General features: G+C 53.6%; 9 protein-coding genes across 9 annotated transcripts; 6 read left to right on the top strand and 3 right to left on the bottom strand.

Annotated features, from left to right (window-relative positions):
* Nucleotides 1-154: 154 nt before the first annotated feature.
* LTS14_003279 (uncharacterized protein) lies at nucleotides 155-885 on the top strand (the record flags this gene model as incomplete). Its single annotated transcript, XM_064835984.1, has 2 exons — nucleotides 155-232; nucleotides 286-885. The coding sequence occupies 2 exons, from the start codon at nucleotides 155-157 to the stop codon at nucleotides 883-885; spliced, it is 678 nt and encodes a 225-aa protein (XP_064696193.1).
* Nucleotides 886-1,015: 130 nt separating this feature from the next.
* Nucleotides 1,016-5,215, bottom strand: LTS14_003278 (uncharacterized protein; the record flags this gene model as incomplete). The annotated part of the gene is made up of 1 exon (XM_064835983.1): nucleotides 1,016-5,215. The coding sequence occupies one exon, from the start codon at nucleotides 5,213-5,215 to the stop codon at nucleotides 1,016-1,018; it is 4,200 nt and encodes a 1,399-aa protein (XP_064696192.1).
* A 995-nt stretch (nucleotides 5,216-6,210) lies between these two features.
* On the top strand, nucleotides 6,211-10,782 carry LTS14_003277 (uncharacterized protein; the record flags this gene model as incomplete). The annotated part of the gene is made up of 1 exon (XM_064835982.1): nucleotides 6,211-10,782. The coding sequence occupies one exon, from the start codon at nucleotides 6,211-6,213 to the stop codon at nucleotides 10,780-10,782; it is 4,572 nt and encodes a 1,523-aa protein (XP_064696191.1).
* Nucleotides 10,783-11,149: 367 nt separating this feature from the next.
* On the bottom strand, nucleotides 11,150-13,356 carry RFG1 (slightly ste11-like protein; the record flags this gene model as incomplete). The annotated part of the gene is made up of 2 exons (XM_064835981.1): nucleotides 11,150-12,921; nucleotides 13,002-13,356. The coding sequence occupies 2 exons, from the start codon at nucleotides 13,354-13,356 to the stop codon at nucleotides 11,150-11,152; spliced, it is 2,127 nt and encodes a 708-aa protein (XP_064696190.1).
* Nucleotides 13,357-15,206: 1,850 nt separating this feature from the next.
* On the top strand, nucleotides 15,207-16,448 carry LTS14_003275 (uncharacterized protein; the record flags this gene model as incomplete). The annotated part of the gene is made up of 2 exons (XM_064835980.1): nucleotides 15,207-15,458; nucleotides 15,522-16,448. 2 exons carry the CDS (start codon nucleotides 15,207-15,209, stop codon nucleotides 16,446-16,448), a joined length of 1,179 nt encoding a protein of 392 aa, XP_064696189.1.
* Nucleotides 16,449-17,014: 566 nt separating this feature from the next.
* Nucleotides 17,015-18,260, top strand: LTS14_003274 (uncharacterized protein; the record flags this gene model as incomplete). Its single annotated transcript, XM_064835979.1, has 5 exons — nucleotides 17,015-17,070; nucleotides 17,123-17,143; nucleotides 17,200-17,455; nucleotides 17,539-18,027; nucleotides 18,105-18,260. The coding sequence occupies 5 exons, from the start codon at nucleotides 17,015-17,017 to the stop codon at nucleotides 18,258-18,260; spliced, it is 978 nt and encodes a 325-aa protein (XP_064696188.1).
* Nucleotides 18,261-18,687: 427 nt separating this feature from the next.
* LTS14_003273 (uncharacterized protein) lies at nucleotides 18,688-20,229 on the bottom strand (the record flags this gene model as incomplete). Its single annotated transcript, XM_064835978.1, has 1 exon — nucleotides 18,688-20,229. The coding sequence occupies one exon, from the start codon at nucleotides 20,227-20,229 to the stop codon at nucleotides 18,688-18,690; it is 1,542 nt and encodes a 513-aa protein (XP_064696187.1).
* Nucleotides 20,230-20,933: 704 nt separating this feature from the next.
* TRP2 (anthranilate synthase component 1) lies at nucleotides 20,934-22,778 on the top strand (the record flags this gene model as incomplete). Its single annotated transcript, XM_064835977.1, has 3 exons — nucleotides 20,934-20,945; nucleotides 21,004-21,152; nucleotides 21,206-22,778. 3 exons carry the CDS (start codon nucleotides 20,934-20,936, stop codon nucleotides 22,776-22,778), a joined length of 1,734 nt encoding a protein of 577 aa, XP_064696186.1.
* Nucleotides 22,779-23,333: 555 nt separating this feature from the next.
* VMA2 (Vacuolar ATP synthase subunit B) lies at nucleotides 23,334-25,182 on the top strand (the record flags this gene model as incomplete). The annotated part of the gene is made up of 5 exons (XM_064835976.1): nucleotides 23,334-23,421; nucleotides 23,485-23,507; nucleotides 23,576-24,216; nucleotides 24,275-24,549; nucleotides 24,626-25,182. The coding sequence occupies 5 exons, from the start codon at nucleotides 23,334-23,336 to the stop codon at nucleotides 25,180-25,182; spliced, it is 1,584 nt and encodes a 527-aa protein (XP_064696185.1).
* Between the last annotated feature and the right edge of the window lie 1,662 nt (nucleotides 25,183-26,844).

The following is a 26,844-nucleotide window of genomic DNA, read 5'->3' as shown; positions in this document are numbered from 1 at the left end:
CACAGAAGCAAGCGCCACATTATTTTCTTCATGATTCATGGTCGAACATTCACCTTGTGACAAGAGCATTTCCAACAACAACGACTGAGCATAAGGTCCATATACATCAAGGCACAATAGGAAGGCACGAGCCAAAGCATCGTCATCGCCCAATATGGCGGACGAGACAGCGAAAGAGAACGCCACCAAGGCCAGGATAATAAACCACATGAATGCCGACCATCACGACTCCGTATGTCATGGAGCTCAACCGCAGCACGCACGTACTCTACTGACATCTCCCAGCTCGTCCGCTACGCACAACACTACCTCCACGTTTCTCCCTGGACAGCCCACAACACCACAATGTCCGGCGTGGACCTCCAAGGCCTGACTCTGATCACCTCCGGCAAAACCCACCGAGTCCCTTTCTCCCCTCCGCTCACCTCACTCGGTGAAGTACGCGAGCGAGTAGTAATCATGGACCGCGAAGCCGTCACCGCCCTCAAACGCTCCGATATCACTGTGAAAGAATACCTCCCACCCACTGGCCTCTGGTCTTTTCCCGCTGCCGCAATCTGCTTTGCCTTCCTAGCTTTTGCGTCGCGGAAATGGTATACTCCCGGTTCTTACACGCACGCCTATCTTCTTAGGATCGTGGGAGATGACTTCACGAGGTTCCTGTTCCTGGCGCAGCCTTATATCCTGGCGTTCATGCTTTTCATGCATACGAGTGAGATGCTGTATTTTATGCAGTATAAATTGATCAAGCACAACGTTAGCCCGAGGACGCAGTTGTTCTGGGATTGGACGGCGAGTGCATTCATTGAGGGCGGATTCGCGTTCTGGAGATTTAATGATCATGTTCGGGGATTGGAGGAGGAGAAGGCTAAGAAGAAGCATTGAGCTTGAGGATGTAGATGAGGAAGCCTTGGGGTGGTCGTATCCACTAGGGCATACGAAAGCTGTTGGATTGTGCATACGTACGCGGTTATCTGTACAGCTAGATATTACACGGAGACTTGACCTCCAATATTTACAGACAGTGCAATATGTCCTGCAGCAGAATACTTCGCCGCCTCTCCTCAGTCGACACTTTGCTCGAGCTCGGTCCAGCATCGCCGTCGTTGAGAAGGGTCTCAATGGACATCCTCTGCCGTCCTAAATCGCATGTTGTCGCCAATGCCACAGGCCCCACTGTGGGACTGATGAGTGGCGAGAAGTCCGGAGCAGTGGCCGCGAAGCTCGCGTTATGCGTACAAAACTTCGTATCGAGCCTCAGCCCATGTCCATTACCATTCGTTGCCATGACCAAGGACAGCCTTCGATTTCGCAGATCAGCCAAAGGCTCCTCATCACTACTCTCGACATAGCGACCTTCCGGATCTTGACCCGTGCAGTCCACGAAAGCCAATACTCTCCTCTTCTTCGCGCTGCTAGGACCAGCGTCATCAGCGTCATCGTCTATAAGTCTCGCCTCCTCATCAGCCTGTGTGATATCCTGAAAAGTGATCCTCCTCCGCACTATTTCTTTCTCCGTCTCTTTCCACACTTTCTTCAGCTTTGTGTAGTCTTGTATCACGCGCTGCTTCTTTTTCCCCTTCTCAGCCATATTGTTCTTGACTTGCTGGGAATCATCTTGCTTTGCATCAGCTCGTACAGATACGAATGTATTGGCCACAGTCTCTTTCCAGCTGTCTCTACCCCAGAGCTGGTGTGGTACTTCAAGCGAAGCCATCTGCCCATATCCTTCCTTCTCATGCGGCTGAATATCTAACAGCTCTGCACTCTGAATGATCGCTCGCATCCCACCATCGTCTTCCAGCACCTTCGCGTCCAAGTGCTCGCTTCTCGTCATGCTTCTCGAGCGTTCAAGCATCTTCTCCTCAATCGTACCCTTGAGAACCAATGTCTCCACAACAACTTTTCTCGTCTGTCCAATGCGATGTGCACGCTTTATCGCCTGTGCCTCAATCCCCGGCCGACAGACTGGGTTCACAAAGTATATCCTACTTGCGGAGCTCAAGTTGAGGCCGAAGGCGGCTTGCTTGACATCCATGAGTAGGACTCGATCTTGCTGCTCCTGGTCGAAGCGAACGACATATTCAGACTTCAGAGAAGCGGCCAAAGACTTGGCGTAGATCTCGTGCTTGATATGCAAGAGTTCGAGGGCTTGGGCGATGTAGTAGGCTATGTTGTCTCCCTCGTAGAATACCAAGATCTTCTCGTTTTCGTGATACTTTGAAATCTGGGAAATGAGATAGCTTAGCTTGGCGGAGGTTGTCCCAACGATGCTGCTTTGAAGATATGGAGAGTCTGAGGCAAACTGTATTTCCTCGAGTTCGGAGCGACGACGTTTGCGCTTCGGGGTCTCCGCTTTGCTGCTAGATGAGGCTCCAGCTAATGAGTCGTCGATTGTAGCGACGTCGAAATTGGCGGGTAATGACATCGTACGCTTCGGTTTCTTCCCATACTGCGGCTTGGTGACCTTGAAAGCTCGTTGAGACTTCTTCGGCGAAATTTTACTACCAGATATGCGCCTCTTGAGCACTGGCTCACCATCAAGACTCGATGTAGGTATACCAGCCTTTGTAAGCAATGGCTTAACAGCTTTACTCATCGTCTCATCTTCCATCTTGATTGAGCCATGCTTTGCAGGTGCACAAACTTTGATTCCAACACCACCGAGACCTTCGCCAGGATCTTGTAGCCCAGCTCGTTCATTGACATGCTTTTGTGCCCCAAGCAATTGCGAGATACCTGTCAGCAATGGCGAAATGGGCTTGTCGAACTTCCAGTGATCGGCACTATTCAAAGGCCAGCCGTTGACGAATAAGCCCAGCTCATGTGATCGACTCATGGACTTCCAGCCCTTCGAGGAAAGAACAAGTCTAGCACTCTCCAGCATGGTGGTCAGCAGTTGACGATCTGCATCCTTACAACTTGTCCCTTCCTTCGCTAGATAGCGTTCGCTGTTTTCCAAACTTGCTCGAACGTCCGCTTCGCTAAAGCCAGACCAGAAAAATGCGCTCTGTCGTAGATTTGAGATGAGCTGATATCGAGGCTTAGCACTCTTTTTGTGGAAGAGATAGTCTTCATCTGTGCGCTCGGACGTGATAGCATTGGCCGTCAGGACCAAGGTGAAAAGATTCACCGTAAGCTTATCGTAGAACGATGGCTCCAGACGAATGATCTCGTGGCGGAGCGGTGGAAGCTCTATATCTCTCTCCACATCTTCGGGCTGAGTCTTGACGACCATAGCCTCGAGTGTTCGTCTTAAACAAGTCGAGAACCCACAGTACGTTCTTCTGCGAGCATCTTCGTGACGATAGATATAATCATCCCACTCTGCTTCCTTGCGCTCGCCAATACTCAGCGCATACCATGGTCTAATCTTGAGAAAGCTGGAGGCGAGTGCGCCAAGACTCTTGATCGCACCTGCAGTGTCTTCCTTGTGGTTGAAAGTGCTTCTCTGCTCAAGCAGGGCTTCGCGACAATCTTTGTCTCCTGACCACATCTCGGTTGAAGATATGTCTACTTCGACACCGAGTAGATCTTTAGCAGGTGTACCACTGACTACCCAGCGATGATCAGCTATCACGAGCTTGTTAGCCACAGTGACCGCAGTATTGTTGTTATTGGAGAAGAAATGTCCTTCGTCGATAACTAAGCGTTTGAAGTGCAAGTGCTTGAGCGGCGAGTCGTATAAGTCGTCGTTCCGAATGCAGTGGCAGTCTCGAGTGCGCGTCGCACCGATGTATGGGCAACGACATACAAGCTGTGTAGCGAGGATGCGCCGACCCTGCTCGTCGGAGCCGTCCCTGATTTCTAGCTCGAATCTGTTGCGACTGAAGAGTACCACATCGTAGGTTCGGAGCTCTTCAGGTAGTGGCAAAGCACGCTTGAGATCCTCCATCACCAATACCTTCAAAGCGTTCTCACCTATGTGCTTCTGCAATTCAGACTGCCATTGCTTGCACAGATTACGCGGTACGACGATGATTGTGGTGGCAGCTAGCGTGATCTTCTTTGGCGGAGGTAAGATAGTCTTCCTGTTCCATCGCTGCGGCTCTTGCGGTATCTCATACATTGGTGGTGAGCGCTCGAGCTTGGCAATGCAACTACTCATCTCGTTGCCATCGGCATGCTTGATTCGTGCGAACTCAACTTTCCATGGGATAGACTTCCTGTTAATGTTCGATACTGCCATATCTGACAACGAGCCGACTTTTCGCCGGACAGGAGTGTTGGCGTACGCAGGCGGAATCCTTGGCAAATGATCTTTCGTCGCCAGTGTCAGAGCCAGGAGTATGACCGTCTTGCCAAGACCCATCGTCTCTGCAAGTATGCCGCCTTTGCATGTCTCGAAGTATCGTGGTTGCCGCAGAAATAGTGGCTCTTTGGCACCATAGTAATAGGTGGAGCCATCAGGAGCGACGCGCTGCTCCAGGCGAGGATCAAGATCGAGTCGTGGTGCGGCTTCACGTTGCAGCATCAGCCCTGCTGATCGTCGTTGGTACGGATACAACACAGTCTTGAGGCCAGGCAAGATTGAGGCAGGATCCAGAAGGTCTTCGAGCGCCTCTTTGGCGTAATGCTCAGTGACGGCATCGCTCGACGGGTCTGGCGATGACAGCTTGTTGAACATGTAAAACAGTGAACCTTCGTCTCTCGTGGCCCACGGGTCGAACTTGTGCTGACCACTGCGGCCACCTTTGCCATGCCAGGTCTCAGGACTGACATCAACTTCGGGCAGTATACTTTGGAGTGCTGCCCATAGTTTGCTGTCGCGCCGATCCACGAAGCGATGTCCAGCATCGTACGGGAGCACGTACAAGCGCAATATCAGTACATCCACATCGTCATCAGAGCATCTTAGTTGGACCCGGAGCCAATGAGCCTCCATCAACCTGACATATTCGGGCGCCAGAAATGCACCAAGAGCAGGGAAAGAGAGATCGTCAAGCTCTTGCCACTCCTCCGTGGCGTCCCCTCGATCGCACGAGCCAGATGCGTATATGACTATACAACCAAGGGCCAAGTAGTTGCGCAGGTCGCCTACAAACGCGATGGTATCGGTTGAACGTTGTGTATTGCCGCGCGACCTCGACCACGTTGCATGTGTGCCATGCGATCCAGGGGAGGTACCAGGAGTACTCGCTTGAAGGTCAAGGCTGGAGTGATGCGAGGATGATCGCTGCGTACTGACAGACGGTGTTGGAGAATTGATGTCCATCTTGTTACTCGAACAAGCTGCTTGGGAATCACATCCTCGGAATACGAGTCGTCGATAACTGTCGTCTAGCCTGGTGGCGAGCAGCTGTCCTGATGAGCATAGCCGAGTCCACGGTTTCTGGCAGATGGCTTATGATCTGCTAACGACGCACACGATATTGTTATACCAAACAAAGTCGTCGTAATGCACATGTCCGAGTTCAGGTCATATCACAGGCCTCACACGAACGTACAGTCCACAGGTCGCATGTAGTAGTTTCGGGAGGCAGCAGCTCATACCGAACTTTCATGCATGCATGCCTGAGGCACTGAACATCTACGACAAGCACGTGCTCCGCGCATACATTGCCGGAGCCATATTCTATCAGATGCTTCAAGTAGCTGTCTCTGACCTGGGATTGGTGATAGGCGAAAATGCTTCGCGGTGTGAATGGCATTCTCGTACACATGAAATGGTAATCTGATCAAAGCAGATGCAACAGGGATTTGCATGACTAGCGCAGGCTTCATGTAACAATCCCCGAGCCGGGCACTCGGTATGACGCCCGATCGGCCTAAGAGCGCGGAGGTGTAAGGGAAGCTCCAACGCGTATGCAAAAGTAACCCACGCATTGGTGAATGAGAATTGCTCACGGCGCTATTGCTTGACCGTACACCGCCAGACAGACACACAGACACACCTACCTTGGACTTGGCTCGCTGTCTCTGCTTCTTCTTGCCTGCGTTGGCCCACCTCGAATGCACGGCCGTTGGTTGTGAACCAGGACTCAGCGGCACGTTTTGGTGATCGTCCTTGATACGAACAGCCGGCCCGCATCCTTCGCACATCTGTGCATACATAGATCTTGACTGCCTTAGTATCATAGCATCCGGAGTTCTCTCCTCAACCTACAGAGATGGTCATGAACCATTGTCCTGGCTCTACGCCATCCGCCAATAGTTGCGGACAATCGTCCTAGGTCGGCGCTGCATATACTCAGCTGCCGGACAGCTACAATGGCCTTTCCCAACCCGACCATCCACCCGCCAAAGTTGTCTTCGTCCGCTTCGTACCATCGACGATTACAGTCGCGCTCGCCTTCACGGTCTCCAGTACGACAAGCACGTGACTATGATCCTTTACTTCGCGACCTCTCACCAACTGCGACGCTACGAGCTTTTAGCACAGATGCGCCGAGCCGACACGATAGCACCCATGGCGCTCTAACGAACAGCTTCGATGCTGCCTCGACACCAGAACGAGCATTTGGAGCGAAGGCGGCAAAAGCATGCCTGGATCTCAGATCGTGGGTGCGGGAGCTAGAGAGTTGGGAATGGCCAGGCACGTTTGAGATGCCGGATTATATGGAGGAGGGTGACGAGGCCGCGTACTCAGGCAGCATAGCCAGTGGCTTGGTGTACGCCTACGAGCTTAGAGCGGACGAGATCGCACGAGAGCGAGACGGGCTGGATCTGGAGGATATGAAACGGTTCGTGTTATCGGCACATGGACGCTCTGGAGGGGACAATCCGTGGTTCGCACGCAATAGCGTGAACGTGTCAGCTGTACAGCCCGACGTCCGCCATCTGGATGACTTCACGGCATTGATCACAGCGACGATATTACAAGCACTTCCATATCTGTCAAGCTTGAATCGCTTGCTGGACGTCTGGACTATTCGCTTGCTGATATGTCGACAAGCTTCTGCCTTTCTAGCAGACCTGGCACAAGCGCAACGAGACCTGGATCAAGGCTGGGCGGCAATAGCAGTGTCGTCTGCCCTTGATTCCGATTTGAGCAGCGGGGATCTGACCCACGAGAAGATGCAAGACATGCAAGGTGTGATCGAAAGGCAGGTCAATAGTCTGGGCCGTCGACTCGATAACTTTCTCGACCAGCTCGAAGGCCGTAAGGAAACTGTACCAGAGCCGTGGATCGAGGACTTCGAGACCTTGGAGTCCGCGTATAGCGAATGGGTGGTGCATGCGGAGAGGAAGGTACTGGAGGATGAGTGGCGGACGGCTAGAGTAGCGGAAAGTCGCGGTGTCGAGCACGCGAAAGCTGAAGAGATGCTCACGGCTCAGCCATACGCCGACGACAGTCGAAAGGTGTCTGAAACGTTCACTAAGGAAGACGACACCCGTGATCATGATTCTCTGATCGCCCCGACGTCGCGGCCAGTGAGTGATATCTACGACCAGCCACCCGAGCAAATACGAGCTGGTACTGTGCGATCCTTCATCGTGCCCAACCTACCAAGTGATGGACGCAACATGCCGCGGGAAGACTCGCAAACACTACCTGAGCAGGATTCAGGACAAGTCCAGCACAGTCGGGATGCGGATGACATCGACGCATCTTCCTTGGTGCGACCAAGTCTGGTGCACAGCCCAAGCAAACGATCACGACATATGCCAATAGTGATCAATTACGATGACCCTAGCGAGATCCATCCAGTGGCTGAGAATACTGAGAAGGACGCAGATGAGAGGTTTGTGATACCAGACATGGCGGCACAGATACAGAACGATGAGAATTTTGGTTCGACCTCGAATGTGGCAAAGAAGCGCGCAGCTTTCGCTAATGGCGATCTCGAGCGCGCCACGAGCCTGCAGCGCCAGGTCAAGTCTCCTGTGCGCCCGTTCGAGCACGCTAGTAATGCGTTCACGAGGCTGTTCAAGAAAGATAAGACACCTGAGCCCAGTCGGTCGAGCTCGCAGATTTCAAACAATTCGGCGAAGGAGAAGGATAGCAAACGTCCTAGAGGCGATAGCAATAATGGAGTCGTGTGGGGTGGTCAAAGTCCTCCGGCTACCAGTCCGCCCGCAAATGAATCCACGCTCAACCCACATGATGCCATGAAGCGCAGCAGAAGTCTGTCGTATCGTTCGCAAGCATCACAAGCACGGAGCGAAAATTACAGCGGCGTCACAGTCGACTCCGTACCAATCAGCATCCCACATCGCCAGCGCATGCCGTCGCGAGAAGCCTCGTATCTTGACATGCCTGGAGGTATGCCACGGTCTCGATCAAATGACTCGCGACATCGCACTCTCTCGGACGCATCTCGCGGGCCCTATCAGAGTCAGGAGAGACGTCTAGAGCGGATCAAGCCCGAGACCTATCAGCCTACACGCAGTATGGCCAGCACCACACGACGACCATCGAGCTCGAAAGCCCTGCAAGAGGTACAGTACCCAGCTGACTGGCCCTTGGCATTCCCGACGCATACGGGCACGAATAGTCCTGTCAAAGAAGACTTGGACTCACAGTCACCACAAAACCATGAGCCTCAGACAATTCCAGCAGAGGCTGAAGAAGCTATAGAAGCAGATGACTCAAGTCCAGAGATCCTTAGCCCAAGAATCGCCATGGAGACCAATGCTTTCGATCGCTTCCTCGTAGACAGTTTCCCGAACTCTCCGGATCTGGAGTTACAGACATCTAGGTCTATGGAGCAGACAATGAGCCAGCAGCAAAGACCGAGGCATGCGAGGAAGAGGAGTGAGGTGCCTACTGTCAGTGAGGGAATGCTCGAAGATCGACATGGCGAGTTTGATATGTTCGACCTTGCTCTGCCGATACCGGGCGAGGATACAAAAGGCGAACGTACGATGGACGACGGGTTCATCTTTGGTACGGATGCTGATGACTCTGCTGTGGAGGTGCCAAGGCAACGGCCGGCGAGTCGAGGACGGGTGGTGCTTATTGACGATACAGCGGAACAGCACGCAGGATCGGGATACTTTCCTGACCCGAACCACGCGCAAGACGATGTGAATGGCATCGCACAGATGCATCACGCCCGGTCACGTTCAGTCTCGCCCGTCTCACCACCACTTAGACTCCATATACCAGACTTACACAGCCAAGTCGCAGCAGAGAGCGGATATGGCCACACCCGTAATCAGTCCGCAGACACAGACGCAAGCTCGCCCGGAGCAGAAATCATGGACGCCAAGCCTGTCCTTGTCAATCGTGCTAGCATGGCCTCTATCGCTTCGCTTCCACGCAGCGCACTCCGCAGTATCGATATGTCCAGGAACAGGAGTAGCCAACTGTTCGGATCAGGTGGTAGTGCCAGTATAGGCGCCGGTCCCCGCTCTGCGCCTCTCACGCCTCGAGAACCAGTCTCGGCTATCGAGCCCGGTGCGGATAGCATGCCCACGAGTCCGATGGAGTACAGAAGTAACCTTGTCTTTCCATCACCACCTATGGGTATCGTTAGTCTACCTGGAAGCCGAGGCAACAGTCGACCAAGCAGTAGGCCCAGGAGTCCGGTAAGCCCTATCGGGAGTCGAGATCATTCGCCTGAGAAGGTGACGCATTTTGTTCCATCATCTTTCTCGTCTGTGAGGCATAGTATTGCTGGCGCTGAGAGGCATCAGACGGACAGCAACGGTGATGGCGAAGTTGGAGACGACTCGCCACGTGGTACTGCTTCGTCAACCAACTCACCCTTCGCACCACTCAACGCAGCAATGGCGAAACGAGGACAAAAGTCCTCGCGCTTCGTGAACGGCGCTGCCACTCCGACGAAACCTGCGAGCCGGGATGGTCCGCTCAAGCCTGGCGAGGATACTTTCGACAGACATGTTAGTGATGTTCTGGATCGATTGCCATCACACGCCATCAAGTTCAAAGCACGACCCGGTGCCAAAACACCCGACTCGGGCAAGAAAGCAGATGCACGCAGGCCGAAAGCTCCCGGTCGTATTTCCTCTATCAACTCGACGGCAGCAGATATGACCCTAGCGCCTGCTGAGGCTTCTCTCAAGAAATCTGCCGAAGACGTCAAGGTTTACCACCTTACTCAAGCTGGAAGAGATGAGCCTATCAAGCTGTTCGTTCGCCTTGTTGGCGAGAACGAGAGAGTCATGGTGCGCGTAGGTGGAGGCTGGGCTGATCTGGCCGACTATCTGAGGCAGTATGCTGAGCATCATGGTTCGCGCACAGTCTCTGGGGCGGGCGGTGAGCGAGGTCTAGAGTTGCAAACGGTCGATACAGTTGGTGGTGCGTCGGCACGAAAGGTTAGTAGCTCTTCTGCTGTCAACGCTACTGCTAGTAGAGGGACGCCTGCCACACCAACGATCGGCACGGCACAAGCAAGATTCACTATGGATGATAGCACGGGTTCGGAGAATGGCGAGCAGGATAGTCCTACCGCCGCGGGAGATTCCTTCCCTGACACTCCGTCTTTCTACACACCCAAGTCGACCGTATCTACCGCCAAGACCAACTCCAGACCTTCCACGGCAAATAGCCTTAATCGACCCGGAAGTCGCCCCGGTAGTAAGCAGCAAACCACACCACAATCCCAATCATCTCACTGGCCGCTCAGCAATTCCGCCTTGTCTGGCCCCGGCAGTGCAGGCAAAGACTTACCGGAGCAGAAAGCCAGATGGGTCGAGGGAATGCTTGAGCGAGCTAAGGTTTCCAGTGCTACGAACTCTACTGATAAGAGTCGAGATGAGAAGGGTAAAGGAAGTAAATTTTGGGGTGAGCTGGGCAAAGCTGGAGGGACGAGGAGGGTTGTCTTTCGACAAGGATCTACCAACGGCAAGGACGGCGGAAACGGAAGGACGTGAGTGTGGGAGGTCGAGGTTATGTACACGCCTTGTATAGGCGCACTTGGCTTGCTGTGCATGAACATAGGATGAATTGGGTTTCGCAGCATCGCATGGCATAACGTTGGTGTACAGATCGCATACGGCCGTGCAGGCATATACCTTTTGCGCATGGCGTCGATCGATTCTACATGTGCTTTGAGGGGCAGCAGTGCGAGAAACAATCGATCCTGCGTTAACGGCGACGTATAGAATAGCGTAGCGCTGAGCAATAACATGGTCGTGCGATTTCCTTCTATCCATACACGCTTACTGCCCTCTATCAGACTCCCTTAGACAGACCATACATGAACGCACCGAGACCTCAAGATTCATTCGCTTTAGCACCTCAAGCATTCCGCCCCTTGTCGGCGCCGAACGTCCTCACCCACTCCCCGACCTCAAATCCCAACCTCCTGAGCACACTAGCCTCTAATTCCTGCTTCCCGTCTTCTTCCCCACCCACGACCGTGCGCCTCACACTCATCAACCCACTCTCCTCCACAATCTCCACCGTCGCTTTGCCTTGCTCGCCTACCACGGCATCACGGACGAAGATCGTGAGATCTGGGCCCACGATACCACGCCATTGCGTCGCTGTCCACTGCCAGTGATCACTAGGCGAGTACGGGTCGTGAGGGCCAATCGGGATGCGGAGGGCGAAGGTGTTGCTTGTTGCTAGGCTGTAGTTTGGTATGAGGACTATTGGTTTTTTCTTGGGTAGTACGACGGTTGTGGTGTTGGTGGAAGTAGGATGTCTGGCATTTGTAGGCGTCTTGTCAACGTCCATCGACTCTTCTGGGCCCGGCTTGGAGGTAGTGATAGCCGGAACGGCCGTTCGAGGCGGCGTCTGGTTGTCGTCGTAGTTCTCGTCAAGATCACGATCGGACATTGGACGTTCGCTGATGGGCGTAGCGTCATCCATAGCGTGGTCCAAGGCTACAGATGACGGGTCGTAGAACAGCGAGTGGATGATCTCATCGCTCTTTGCTAGCCACTCTGTCGCGAGAAGATGATATTGAACCATTGGCTTCTTGCTGTCGTTGGCGGCCATGTCTGGACCATCGATCAGAGTCACGCCGAGGTCATCGCCTTTCTTCAGTTCATTGTACAGCCATTGACCGAGCTCCTCAACGGCGTCAACACTATCGCCTTCGATGACGATCAAAGGTCCGCGAGGTGTCGAGCGGTGCGGAGCTGGCGGCGCGACTTGGCTGAGCACTTTGACCTTATATCTGAACGACATGGCCATAATGTGCTCCTCGGCTGATCTGCCTGCAAGAGCTGCAGTGCTTGAAGGGCCACTTATACTGTTGTTCTGTAGTGGTGGCAGTATGAGTGAGCGATCTGGTCCGACATGGCCTTGCGACATGCGATGCTGCTGATAGCCCATACCTGGTCGGGGTGGAGGTGGCATAGGACCCGGTGGGCTGACGACACCTCTGATGCCGGGCAAACTCTCACGACGGACTTGAGTGATGGCTGGCGGTAAGGGATGTTGTGGTGTCGGCTGGCTAAATGGGAATGGTGTGCCTGGACCAACTTGTGGACCTCCAGCAGGAACGTACCGTGGTGGCATGTTGCGTGCACCAGAAGCAAGATGATCACTGTACTTGCGACGCTTGACGTCTGGGCTCAATGGACCCACCTCATCGCGCTCGTCAATGTGGCCGTTGTAGTGCGGCGACATGTTACTGCTGCTGTGCATCGTACGTGCCATTCGACGACCAGCTGGTGATTGAATGCTGAGCTCTCGGAACACTGGTGGCAAAGTGCGAGAGATTGGTGTGAGAGCTGTTCCTGGCGTGGTCGGTACCGATGCTGGACTCGCGCTGTTGGAAGCAGGAAACAGAGCAGACGAAGGAGCCACAAGACTCCGACCACCACACTTATGACACTTTGGCTTCTCGCCGTTAGCCTCAGACGTGACACTACCGCGTCGACCGTTACGCTTCGGTTGATAGCGATACTGAGGATATTGCTGCTGGTGCCGCAACTTCTCTTCTTCCGCAAGCGCCTTCCACTTGTTCTTGATATCCGTAGGCTGGTTCTGCCACTGCTCGCCAATAATCTTGGATATTTCAGGATTGGCAAGACCCGGATTCTGCGACACGACCTGTGCTTGGTGGTGTTGTCGATATAGTATGAAAGCTTACTTGGTCAGTACGTTACACCGTCAGCTAACAGGCACGGGGACTTACCGTTTCGTGGTCTGGGGATCTTGGGGTCAGGCTGGCAGATGCAAACGTGAGCCGTGGAGTCGCCACTGCTACCTCTCGAATGTAGCGGCGTGGTCGTGGAACTGTCCAGCTCTTTGTCTTCGATCTCCACAATGCCAGCGGTGCGTTTCCTTGTTGACTTGAAAGGTGGACTCTCCTCAGGCGTCAATGGCGTTTTCGAGCCTCTCGACGGACTGGGTGAGCGGCGCTGAGAGCGAGTGGATGTGTTGGAGGAGGGACGTATGGTAGGCGTAGCAGAGTTGTTATGCTCTGTGACAGTGTCCTGGCTCTGAGACTGGTTCAAGACATCTGGCTCATTACTGCTCCCGTCTGGCATGGTTCGCTGCCACAGCTGTCTTGTGAATACGATGCGGCGGGTATCATCCGTAGACGGCGTTTGAAAGGCAGGGTGCTTCTCCCACGGCATAGGCAATGATGGCAAGGAGCTTTGGACGGCAGACATTGGGAGGACAATCGTGGCAGGGTCTTGGATCCCACTGGCATGCTACCCTCTGACAATGAAGAATCGCAACGCCCAATAGCTACTCGTGACGAGTACTGCTTTGCCATTATCGCGAAGGGAGAGGCCATAGGAATTCTTTGTCTTTATTATCCTCCAGGCGACCATGGGTATGCCATTTCTTTGTCCAATGACGAGCACGGCCACCATAGTAGGGCCAGCTTCTGATTGTTGCGCATTTGACGCATTGCTGGGTCACGACCAAGCAGTACTCCGAGAAGCTTTCTTTGTTCTTTGTTGGTGGGTTGCGTGCGCCGGATGCGGCTAACAGGGCTGCCGCAGAAACGTCGGGTGTCTTCGAGACATTCCTAGCTGAAGGGACGCAAGGGACACACTCAAGAAATGTGCTCTGCCACAACGTGAGCAAACGCATCGCATGGACTCACGCACCTCTTGCGCACGATCTCTGAGTTGTAGGGATGCTTGGTATTGGAAAAGTTGGCTTGGAGACACGAGTGGTCGGCTAGTTGCGCGACCACTGCAGCCACGCAAACGTTTGTGTTACGTGGTCGAACATACTGTGATCTTCCGTGCATAGTCCACGGCATGGTTTGCGACCACCAACAAAAGGCGGTCTGGGTAAGTGTGCCTCATTTGATCATGGTGCACGCGCTGTCTACTGGCATTAGCTGATTCGTGACAACACTTTCCGTTTCACACGTGCCATGATGTAGCAAATGCAGTATCTGTATGGTTAGATCGCATGCTCATGGTCGCACAGTCGTTGGGACATTTCGAGAAGTCACGGAAAGACCGGGTGGATGGTAGCCATGCGCCGTTCGTGAATGATCAGAACCAGATTAGTGTCACATCGAACCACGTTCCGTTCACTGCTCGGGACCACGGTCTTCCTCGGGATACCTGATGGTGGGCAGGACCTGCTGTGCGCACTGTTTGTAACGACGTCTGAGATCGACTAGTCGCAATAGCGGCTGTCCAAAACATGCCTGTGAAAGGAGCAAACCTGCGAAGGCAATATGACTTAGAAGCTGAATTTGTGTCTTCCGATGATTGCAGACATCAACCCGGGCTCGGATGGATGCATGAACGACAGCGGATACAGGTTGGCTCTTGTGCATCCATCAGACAGCATGCGAGCAACCGAAGAACTGTGTTCACGTTGCCACGCGGGATCGCTGCAATCATCCACTCGGCAGGCCTAGCCGTGATGAAGCAGGCGAAGCTGGTCCGGGTGACCTTTGTCTCTACAGAGACTCCGTATAAGGGCCTTGATTTGCATGTAGACATCCCCAGCTGATGCTGCAGGCTGATGCGGTACAGCGAGAAGGCATGTATGCTAAGATCCTCTGTTTAAGCAAATTGCAGAGGCTTTTGCCGGGTGGTGGCTCGCAGGCACGTCTTCTAAGGAGCGATCCAGTATGCTGTCCTGGTTACTCTTTTGGTTCGATGTCGCCAATTACCATATTCTGATATCGCCATGACAGGGTACGCTTTGTATTCGTGGTGGTGCGATGTAACACTTTTCAATGCTGAAGAAGGAGAAACACGATATCAATCGACCTCGGCCCCCGATGTCGCAGAAGCTCGTCTCGACTTCACCTTCACTTGAGCTGGACCACGACTACACCTTGTCCGTCAAGGACATCTTACGTCTTACACATCAAAAAGAGTGTGCCCCAAACCAATAACGTTCACCCAGGCTCCAGATGACTCTTTCAAACACAACTCGTCTCGGCCAGAGGGCATACCGTCACCTGTCACGCCGAACCTTTTCGACCACGAGGAAGTCCTTCGCAGACCATGTCAGAATTATTGAAGTCGGCCCGAGGGATGGACTGCAGAACGAGAAGACCAGTATACCAGTAGATACCAAATTGGAGCTAGTGAGGAGGCTTGCAGGTACGGGCGTTGAAACAATCGAAGCTGGGTCGTTCTCACATCCGAAGTGGGTGCCGCAGGTATGCTATCCAGAGTCTAGTACTCTTGTGTTAGATGTATGTAGACTGAGATGTGTCCATTAGATGGCAGCTTCAGACGAAGTCCTGTCCCAAGTCCTGCGAAGCCCGCCTTCGTCACCTCATCCTATAACATATCAATGGCTTCTCCCCAATACCAGAGGGTTGGACAACTTCTTCAAGGTTATGGATGGCTTCGTAAAGCCATCGCAAGATACATACCCAACTCCTCCACCCTCGCCACCACACGACTCAGGCCCTGCTCTGCACACTTCCAATTCGGACGCAATGCAGCAGGACAGTCAAAGCATGTCTAATGAGCGCAACGGCCACAAACACGAAGTCTCCATCTTCCTTGCCGCGACGGAAGCTTTCAGCAAGAAGAACACGAATTGCAGCATTCAAGAATCTCTCGATCGCTTTGCTCCACTCATGTCCTCCAGCCGAGCGCAAGGGATCCCAGTGCGAGCGTACATTTCCGTAGCTCTTGGTTGTCCATTCGAAGGACCAGAGACGGACCCCCATGTTGTCGCAGACTTAGCTGTGAAGTTATTGGAAATGGGTGCGGATGAGATAAGTGTAGCAGACACCACAGGCATGGGTACTGCGCCGCGAACGGGCAAGCTTCTTCGCACATTGAGTGAAGCTGGCGTACGGAATGAAGACTTGGCGTTGCACTTCCATGATACATTCGGTCAGGCTCTGCTCAACACGATGGTGTCCCTTGACCATGGCATCAGAACCTTCGACAGTGCTGTGGGCGGGCTGGGTGGGTGTCCATACTCTCCCGGTGCGACAGGTAATGTGGCGACTGAGGATCTGGTATACATGCTTCACAGCTTGGGCGCGAAGACCGGCATAGATCTGGATGAGATGTGTCGGATAGGAGAGTGGATCACGACCGAGATTGGTAAAGGTAACGCAAGTAGTGCTGGCCGAGCGACCTTGGCGAGGTTAAGGAGAGAAGAACACGAAGGTTCGGCAAATGTATGAAGAGCGAAAGGAAAGTGAACAGTCAATCAACATCCATGACCTCACTTCCCTTGGTTCGAACAAGACCAAAAAGGTGCTGAAGAACGCCAGAATCGAACTGACACACATAGCATTGTCACGCACGCACGGCAACGACCTCGAAGGCGAATAGGACTCGAACCCATATATCCTGACGGGAACACCAATGACATGAAGTCAGAGATGCTGTCTTGCACGATCACCCGAAGCAGGATGTTATCCGATTACATTATCTCCTTCGCGATCCTCGGGGAGTGAGGGTAACTTGTTGTTGATATAGCTTTGATCGGAATGCCGAAGATTATTCGGTGGGAAGGAGTGACGCCTTTAGCTTGTGATGCTGTAAGCGGAAGGAGCACGTGGGTGTCAAAGTGAGGAGGTGCGAGTGAGCTTACCGGGCGTTCCTTCCTCGTGTATGTCTTGGCGGCTGCCTAGTAATATTCGAAGTCATTGGCTCGTATTTGATCTTCCCGAGCAAACAACAACATTCATTCTCACAAACTCTCCCAACCATCAACCACCAGCCTACCAACAGACCAACAATCAACATGGTCGGCAACAGCTACATGAGCTACAATGGTAGCGTCGGGAGCGCCGCCCTAGAGTGAGCCCTAGCATCATGCCTTGAGACAGAACAAGTACTGACAGGATACCAGGCGCGTCAAGCTCCCAGCCAAGTACCCTCCATATCCACAAACCTAGCCTTTGGCCTCGCACTAATGCTGCCCAACAGAACCCGCTGCAATGGCAACAAATGCAACGGCAAGATGAAGTGCATCTCCTTCTTCTCCGAGAAGCAGAAGCTCGAGCTGAAGAAATGGATCGCCGACCCAAACAAAGCCAAATCCTTCGACCCCCAGACCTCTCGTGTCATCGTCTGCGTGATTTGCACGCCGGGCCCAAAATTCGAGTTCTACTGCCAGGGCTGTGATACGGTCAAGGATCGCAACAAGTTCTCCAAGGCGCAAGTGAGGAACCCTGACAATGCGGTAAGTCAATGCACTCGAACGCTGCGTAGAGGCCATCAAGTCTCTTGCCAGGACGAATGGTAGCTGATCGCAATCATGTCTAGTACTGCTGGGAATGCATGGAGAAGCGGGCCAATATGGAGCCCGGCGGCAACGACTCCGATTACTCCAACAACAGCGGCAGCAGCGGTGGCGGGAGCTATGGCGAGGACTCCGACGATGCGACTACGACTTGTGGCAGCACAATGGCGGGCCTGAGTCTCACTGGTAGTGGTGGCGGTACCAGCAGCTTGGGCTACCAGACCTCGAACACAGGTGGCGTGCCGCTCCAACCGGGCTCTTCGAGCGGCTTCAGGAGCTATGCGGCCACTGGTCAGCATGGTGGTGACGGTAGGACTCCATCCATCTCCTGCACTTCTTCTGGTGGCGGTGCTGCTGTCCCTTCCGGTGTGAACGGGCCTCGTCGCGTCGTCACTCCGCCTCACTTGCGCGTCAAGCAGACCAGCTCCTTTACCAGTGGCTCCCGCAGCACAAACAATAGTACCTACGACGGCTCCACCACGAGCAACAGCAATTTTGCAAAGATTCCAGCTGTAAGCCTACTTTCTCCTTGCACCCCATGGGCATACTATCAATATGAGACAATTGGATCACTGACAAATTCACGCAGGCTTCCCACAAGATTACCTACGGCATCGTCCAGAAGCAGAAGGATGAAGAGGCCAATGCTCGTGCTGCCGCTGCCAAGAGTAAGGGTAGCAAGCAGTCGGCTCAGGAGGAGGACGACGACGATGTTCGTGCTGCGAGCGATTCGGATAGTGATTAGCTTGCTTCACTGTCAGTTCAGTCACGATCACAAGACAGCAGAAAGAGAGCGCATGGGAGCTAAGACTGCGAAGACGGTCATTGCGATCTACTCTTATGGCGAAGACCAGAGTAAGAAAAGTGATACGAGATAGGTCGAAGAAGCTGAGAAATTCACGACCAATGATATTCCCTTTCACGTTTTCAAGGACTTCCTCATCGCTCGTTGGTCATTATTTTTGTGCAGCTGGCTAGTGAGCGATAACACATCTCCAGGCTCGTTTGTAGCGCTCCTGATCCAACACATGCCCTGGTGCCATGCAAGGCTATCCAATGCCGGCTGCACCTGCTCCTCACGGTCCCGGTCCCAGCCCTCGCACCAAGTCCCACGCACACAATCGCTCCCAAGCCCCCTCCCATCTCCCCATCACCATCGAAAATCCTACTTCCTATTTCCTCCCCTCACCCCCCTCATCCTCCGCCCCTGCCATCCCAGCAAAAGAATTCAACCCCTCCCACAACTCCCTCCATGCCGTCTTAGCCGCTGGTGTTGGCAAAGGCAGGGGTAAAGGAGGCAGATTCGGTAATCTTGTCAGAACGGCTTTCCGGGGCGGTATGAGAGGGGATTGTGTTAGGGGGGTTGGAGAGGAGGTGGTGACGGCGCATTCGGAGGCTGTGTCGTCGTCGTCGTCACTTGAGTTTGAGAGGTGGGGGCGGTTGAAGGGGGGTCGGGGTATGTCGTGTTGGGTGGGTGTTGATGTGGAGTTGTTGTGTGAGGTTTGGGTGCTTTGGTCCGTGTAGGCTGGGTGGGGTGATGTGGCGGAGTATTGCTTTTGTGATGCTCGGAGCTCGTCGGGCTGGTTTTCAGCCGTCTTTTGCTGCGTGGCGGCATCCTTTGCTACTTGCGACTTGCTATCATCCTTTACTGTGTGTGCTGAGAGGTCGTCCGCTGCTCCATCGGAACCGAAGGGCTGGTTGGACCTGTTCATGCGTCGAATGGTGATACTAGCGACCCTCCGACCACGACTGGCACACCTTGTCACCGTTTCAAGATACCAGGAGTCTTCATCATCCTCATCGCTACTATCTCCTGCATTAAGCCTGTCTCGTTGCGAAGTACGCTTGTCCTCTTCGGTAACAACCCCATACCTGCCACGGCGTTTCCTGAGTCGAGCATCAACATCATGCCAATCGCTCCGCCATTTGTCCATTTCTTCCAGTGTCCGCGAGCGTCTGCTGCTCTGATCTTCCTCACTTTCCCCGTCCAGCTCCACCTCCAACGACTTGAGCTGTAACTTCATGAAAAGCAGCTCACTATGATCAAGCCCCAATTCTGACCTCAGCGACTCATTCTCGGATCTTAGTTCCTCAACCTCGTGCTCGTAATCCTCGATCTGCACAGCCCGATCGTCGTTGAGCTGCACAAGCTCCGCATGCCTCTTTCTCAATTCCTCCTGCGCCTTCGTGACATTGTCCAGCACACGCTGCGCCTCAACAAGCTGATAATCGCGCTCCGCCGCCTTCTCCTCCGGCGTGACATCATCCTCTGCCTCTTCCAACGTCCCATTAAAGCCACCAAAGTATCCTTCAGCCGTCGATGCCCTCGCCGGAGTTGTAGCAGCCGGCTCATCGTCATCGTCCATGAAGAGGCCTGAATCATCCAGTTCCGGCGCAACTCTAGTCTGCGAGTGCAAGGCATCCATATCATTCTCAATCTCACTCAGCTTCCTGCCAACGATATTCAGCGCGTCGCCTCCATCTTCTCCCGCGCGCATGAGTTGAGCTTGTAGCTTGTTGAGTCGCACGAGCATCTGCTGGGTTTGCGAAGATGGCATATCGTACACTGCCCCTCCGGAAATATGCTCGATCGACCGCGCATCGTCAGTGAAGTAGTCTGAGAATGGCGAGTCGCGTAGACCCATCGCGTCGCTGAATCTTGCGATTTGCTTGGCCGGCGTGAGTGGACCGCTCATGGTGGCTGTACTCGGCATTGTGGCGGTGGAAGCGAATCGGAGGAGTGGACTTCGACTGTGTTCGCTGGCAGTAGGTGGTGTTAGGCTTCCGTGGGTGGGAAGAAGGGCGGAACTCTGCGTCCGTCGATACGCTCTCCGTTCGGTGCTCAATCTCGGCGCGATCGGTATGGTGATCGAAGACTGGAAGCGCGGACGTCTGGACTGAGGGCGCTCAGAGATGTGGTATCTTGTACTTGGCCCAGGAACTCTCCACGGAAGTCTTGTGCTCGGCGCAGGGGAGGGAGTGGTGATGGCGGAGGTAGAGGTGGAGTCGCAAAGGTGTGAAGGTGATGTGGGAGGAAATGGGAAAGACAACGTGGGGTAGTCGGTCGCGGCCATTTTGAACCTACCCCAGCCCTCGTGACCTTACACAATGGCAGGAACGACCGATATAGAGTTTTGCCAATGACCTGCGACCTGCATAACTTTTGAGTCTGGCGCGTGCGGTACGTGGAGTGGTGGCTGGTGCTGCGCATCGAAATAGGGCTTCGGGTCAATAGATCCGAGAATTCGTGAATTCGGACGTGTTAGTCAGGACGACTCAATAATACCGACAGGCCTATGAGTGAAGACGTATACGCATACGGGACACAAGAAGTCAGCGCAAATGCATGCCCAATGAGCTGGTTTGTATTCCTGACTTCGCCTAGACCTGTTGATTAACCAGACGAGGCGGACGAGCCATGCCTGCCAATGTGTGTCAACTGTCCAAGTATATGCTTCATATGATATCGACTGACAATAATGTCCTAGCTCACAGTGCAGCCATCGTTCGAGGATGTTACAAGCATCGTGGAAGCTGGACGGAAGCTCAGCAATGCTCCAAACCTCATACCAGTCACGGCATCCATCTCGTCGGAATTCTTGACTCCGTCTAGTATCTATCTGAAGATTGCCGCCCAGTATGTCCTGCACTACTACAACAATCGATTATGCTTGCTGATGTGTAGTTCAGCTCCACCTCCAACCTCTCCTTCCTCTTTGAATCCGCCGCCACGACCGAGACAATCGGCCGCTACAGCTTCGTCGGCGCCGACCCACGCGAGACCCTCACATCCGGTCCCAGCCATGGCTTCGAAGGCGATCCTCTGCCTCGTCTCGACGAGCAACTATCCAAGTATCGAGTAGCAGAAATTCCATCCCTACGTCTCCCACCCATGACTGGAGGAGCCATAGGCTATGTCGGCTACGATTGCGTCATGTACTTCGAGCCCAAGACCAAGAGACCGATGAAAGATGTTCTAGAGGTACCGGAGAGCCTGTTTATGCTATATGATACGATTGTCGCGGTGGATCATTTCTTCCAGAAGGTCATGGTTATAACATACCTCCACGTTCCTGGGAAGGACGAGGATGCAGGGAAGGACGCGCTGGCCCAAGCATACGAAGCCTGCCGAAAAACAATCGCCAACATCTTGAAGATTCTAAAGCAAACCGACGTCCCCCTCCCACCCCAAGGCTCCGTAAATCTCGATCAACAATACACCTCCAACATCGGCCGCCCAGGCTACGAAGCCCACGTCACGAAACTAAAACAACACATCGTCGCCGGCGACATCATCCAAGCCGTTCCCAGCCAACGCATCGCACGCCCCACGGACCTCCATCCGTTCAACATCTACCGCCATCTCAGAACAGTAAACCCCAGCCCTTACCTCTTCTACCTCGACTGCGCCGGCTTCCAAATCGTCGGCGCCAGCCCCGAACTCCTCGTCAAAGCCGAGCCCACTCCCGGCGGCAAAACGAGGATAATCAACCATCCTATCGCTGGGACTGTGAAGAGGGGTGCGACGCCCGCCCAAGACGCGGAGCTAGCGGCTACCCTTCGCGCTTCGTTGAAGGATCGAGCGGAACACGTCATGCTGGTTGACTTGGCCCGGAACGATGTCAATCGGGTGTGTGATCCGTTGACCACGAAAGTGGAGAAGTTGATGGTGGTGCAGCGGTTTTCGCATGTGCAGCACTTGGTTTCGGAAGTCAGTGGGATGTTGAGGGAGGGGAAGACGAGGTTCGATGCTTTCCGGTCGATTTTTCCTGCTGGGACGGTGTCGGGGGCGCCGAAGGTGAGGGCGATGGAATTGATTGCTGAGTTGGAGGAGGAGAAACGGGGGGTTTATGCTGGGGCGGTGGGATATTTCGGTTTTAATACAGTCAATGTGCATGAGACAACCAGCTCATCTGATCATACAGAGATGGTGAGAGGGGTGGAGACGGAGGGCGCGATGGATACGTGTATTGCTCTGCGCACGATGCTTGTTAAGCAAGGGGTGGCGTATTTGCAAGCGGGGGGCGGGATCGTATTTGATAGTGATGAGGGGGAGGAGTATGAGGAGACGATGAATAAGGCGGCGGCGAATATGCGGTGTATTGAGCAGGCGGAACAGTTGCATTGGGAGGAGCAGCGGGAGGAGGGGAGGTTGGATGATGGTGGGGTGGTCGATGGGGAGGGGAAGGAGAAGGGGACGGGTCAGGTGGCGGTGGAAGGGAAGGGAGTGGTGGGGAAGGGGAAGGTGAGGGTAGGAGACTGAGATCTGTGTCGATTGTACATGGAGCTTAGACTAGATCAGATCAGTACATTGACTCGCTTCCTTTCCCTTCGTTCGGCATGTATGGCGAAGGTTCGCATTCCGATGATGCTTTTCCGGTCAAGGGAATTTCCGGATGCCGATTGTCGACGGAGCCAATTGAACGGGGGGGGACCTACCGAGATGTCGTCTACGATACACCACCAGATATCGTTGTTTTCCCCCCGTAGCTATCTCGATCCAGCCCGCACGTGGCGGCACAGCCGAGTCGATTCGATTTGGGTGACGTCCTGAGCTCGGGCCGCTGCTTCTCGCTTGGAGCTTGGATGATGAAGCTGTCTCTCAATCATTATTAACCTTCACTTCATGCCATTGTGCAGCGTTTCTGGGCCGGCACAACTGTACATGTTGAGAGAGAAATACCCCGTTCGCTACTGATAGAGCTCGAGTATACACACAAGGCACTTGATAACCACGCCTCCGTCGCCGTAGCCTCAGAAAAGGCAGCCATCTTCGATCCACCCACGTCTTCACCCACCAGCATCACCGCGGTCCACAATGGCAAAGGACGATGGCACCTCCGTTGACCCTCGGCAAATGAGGGTTACGCCTCGGATACGCTATAACACTATCGGGGGTGTGAATGGTAGGCTTCGCTTCTACACCGTTAAGCTCACACCAACGACATGAATGCTAACGACTTGTTTAGGTCCATTGGTCATCCTAGAGAATGTCTGTCTCCTCAGAAGATGGCAAGGTCTGTACTACACTCTAGGACACCAGCTGACAATAACCTACAGGTTAAATTTCCCCGCTTCAATGAAATCGTCTCCCTCACCCTCCCCGACGGCACCGAGCGAAGCGGCCAAGTCCTCGAAGCCCGAGGCAACCGCGCCGTGGTGCAGGTCTTCGAGGGAACGAGCGGCATCGATGTCAAGAAGACGAAAGTCGAATTCACCGGCCACAGCCTGAAATTGGGCGTGAGCGAGGACATGTTGGGCAGAATCTTCGACGGCAGTGGAAGGGCTATTGATAAAGGTCCCAAAGTGTTGGCTGAGGACTACCTGGACATCAATGGATCGCCCATCAATCCATACGCGAGGTTGTACCCCGAGGAGATGATTTCGACTGGTATCAGTGCGATTGATACGATGAACTCCATCGCCCGAGGACAGAAGATTCCCATCTTCTCCGCTGCCGGTCTTCCTCATAATGAAATCGCCGCGCAGATCTGCAGACAGTCGGGTCTGGTGAAGCAGCAGGAACAGCAGCAGAGGGAGGTGAATAAAGGTGTGCATGATGATCACGATGACAATTTCAGCATTGTTTTCGGTGCTATGGGTGTGAACTTGGAGACCAGCCGCTTCTTCACGAGGGATTTCGAGGAGAATGGGAGTATGGAGAGGGTTACTCTTTTCTTGAACCTGGCCAACGATCCTACGTCAGTTTCTGCCCATTATCACTGATTACTTGTCACAGCCAGGCTAACATCGCTACAGCATCGAACGTATTATCACGCCCCGTCTTGCTCTCACAACCGCCGAGTACTACGCCTACCAGCTGGAGAAGCACGTCCTCGTCATCTTGACGGATATGACATCCTACTGCGACGCCCTTCGTGAGGTCTCGGCTGCCAGAGAAGAAGTACCTGGTCGTCGTGGATACCCAGGTTACATGTACACGGATTTGTCCACCATCTACGAGCGCGCCGGTCGTGTGGAAGGCCGCAACGGCAGTATCACGCAGATCCCCATCTTGACCATGCCCAACGATGGTACCTACACCCCCCCCCTTTTCTCCAATCACACACAAAATACATCCTCCACATACTAATCGCATTTTTACCCCAGACATCACCCACCCCATCCCCGACCTAACGGGCTACATCACCGAAGGCCAAATCTTCGTCGACCGCCAGCTCCACAACAAGGGCATCTACCCCCCCATCAACGTCCTCCCCTCCCTGTCCCGGCTGATGAAATCCGCCATCGGCGAAGGCCACACCCGCAAAGACCACTCGGATGTCTCCAACCAACTCTACGCCAAATACGCCATCGGGCGCGACGCCGCGAGCATGAAAGCCGTGGTGGGCGAGGAGGCGCTGAGCAACGAGGATAAATTATCTTTGGAATTTTTGGAGAAGTTCGAGAAGGGGTATATTGCCCAGGGGGCGTATGATAAGCGGTCTATTTTCGATGGCCTGGATCAGGCGTGGGAGTTGTTGAGGATTTATCCTAAGGAGTTGTTGAATCGGATTCCGAAGAAGGTTTTGGATGAGTGGTATGGAAGGCAGGAGAGGAAGAAGGAGGGTGCTGACAAGGATACGAGGGACGGCGAGGAGGAGGGTCAGGGTAAGGGGAAGCAGAATGGGCAGCAGCAGAATGGGGAGGAGGAGAGTTTGATATAGGGTGGGGATATGCTGTTACGATTCAGGTGGGTGAGTTGGAGCATGTTTGTTTTGTAGATATGCGAGATTTCCTCTGGTAGCGTGTATGAGCATTTTCTGCGAATAGACTCCATTTCTATTGTGAGCCTCAAATCATACCGTGTTGCGGACGGCATGAGACTTGAGTGCCCAATTTCTGCTCACCAGTGTCTTGAACGTGCTCGCGAGAAGCCATTGGATTGAGACGGACGGTTGCATTTGAATGGTATTACTTGTTGGTCTATGTTGCGATAATGGTGACTTGAAGTCTCAAAGCTGTGAAGTAGACAAAAAGCAATAGGGAGCAATTGAGATACTCATGTCTAAGGTCAGTGTCGAATGTAGCCAAAGAGACAAAAGATGTAAGTCGAGAGGTTTGTCGTGGCCGGGCAAAAGCCGAGCGTAGAAGGGAAAACCTATGCAGAGAGTTGCTCGTTAGCCAAAATCATCCTCTTCCTCGAATTCTCCAAAATGTGTTTTGCTTTCTGCGCCTTGGAAAGCTGGCTAAGAGCATATGTCGTAAATGTGTATGTGTGTGTGCAAATAGTCAGACATCCAAGGAAGATCGTATTTCGCTCATCGGCTCCTCTGTTTAGGTTCTAAGGCGAGGGCTCACGTGGAAACTGCGAATGTGGAAAAGGTTTCATCATTACAAACACACACACACACACCACGACATTGCTTGGTGTTGGGGGAGGTGTAACCAGCTTGCTATGAGGAGGGGAACTTACGGTGTGAGAAAAGTGGAGGTGAGTTATTGTTGTGGTGGTTGATTGTTCTGATGGTGGCGGTGGGTCGAGCGGTCGCTGCTTCGTTATCGTGTTTGAGGGAGAATGAACCTACATCTTCGACTCGTGTCAGCTAGCTCTAGATATTCGAGCGACGGGTTTGCTGTGAGTATAGTGTGTGTGTTGGCAAAGTCAGGCAAAGGTTACTGGCTAGTATTACATCCGCCCTGCGAGAGGCGAACGAGACAGGCTGGTCTTCAGTCATGGTCGAATCAGACTGGGAAAGAAGTATATGTGGAGATCATCTCGCGAACGGCGGTGGGTGTGGTGATAAGAGTGATAAGGGGAATTGACATACCTGTCTTGTGCCTACAGAAGGCAGATGTTGCTGTGTCTGATCTCATAAGAGCATAGTGATTCTTGGATGAAGTTCAGAAAAATAATGCGAAGCTCGACTTATCCCCTTCGTACGGTCCGCCGATTGCCGCTCCCGAAGCCGCTGGTAACGGTCCACTCACAGGCCAGCTTCGTAGTGGGTCTCTCACCCCGAACCCGCCGCCGCCAGCAACACATTGCCCTCTGCCTCACCACCGCTCACATCCTCGCCGTCGCCGCTGTTCTTCAAACAGTCGCGTCGTATTGACCGGGTGCGATACTGACCTGGGCGTTGACAGTTCTATCTACCTAGTTCCTTCTACTTCCCAGCGTTGGCTGCTGCGATCTACCGGCTTTCGCTATTCGCCCGCTTACAACACCCGCCCGATCTCGTATTGGATGCATGCGCGCGATATATCACTTACTTACACGCAATCGACTGGCGCGTTGGTGAAGAGGCGGACTGCTGCTGGATATCGAGTCTGGAAGCAGCCTCTCCCCCTCGTCAGGATCAACGCGACACACTACTCTTCCACATCTC

This window comes from Recurvomyces mirabilis (genome assembly GCF_035927965.1).
Source record: "Recurvomyces mirabilis strain CCFEE 5264 chromosome Unknown scaffold_7, whole genome shotgun sequence".
Classification (NCBI taxonomy): Eukaryota; Fungi; Ascomycota; class Dothideomycetes; order Mycosphaerellales; family Teratosphaeriaceae; genus Recurvomyces; species Recurvomyces mirabilis.
Note: the sequence above shows the minus strand (reverse complement) of the source record. Positions and strands in the feature narration are given on the sequence as shown.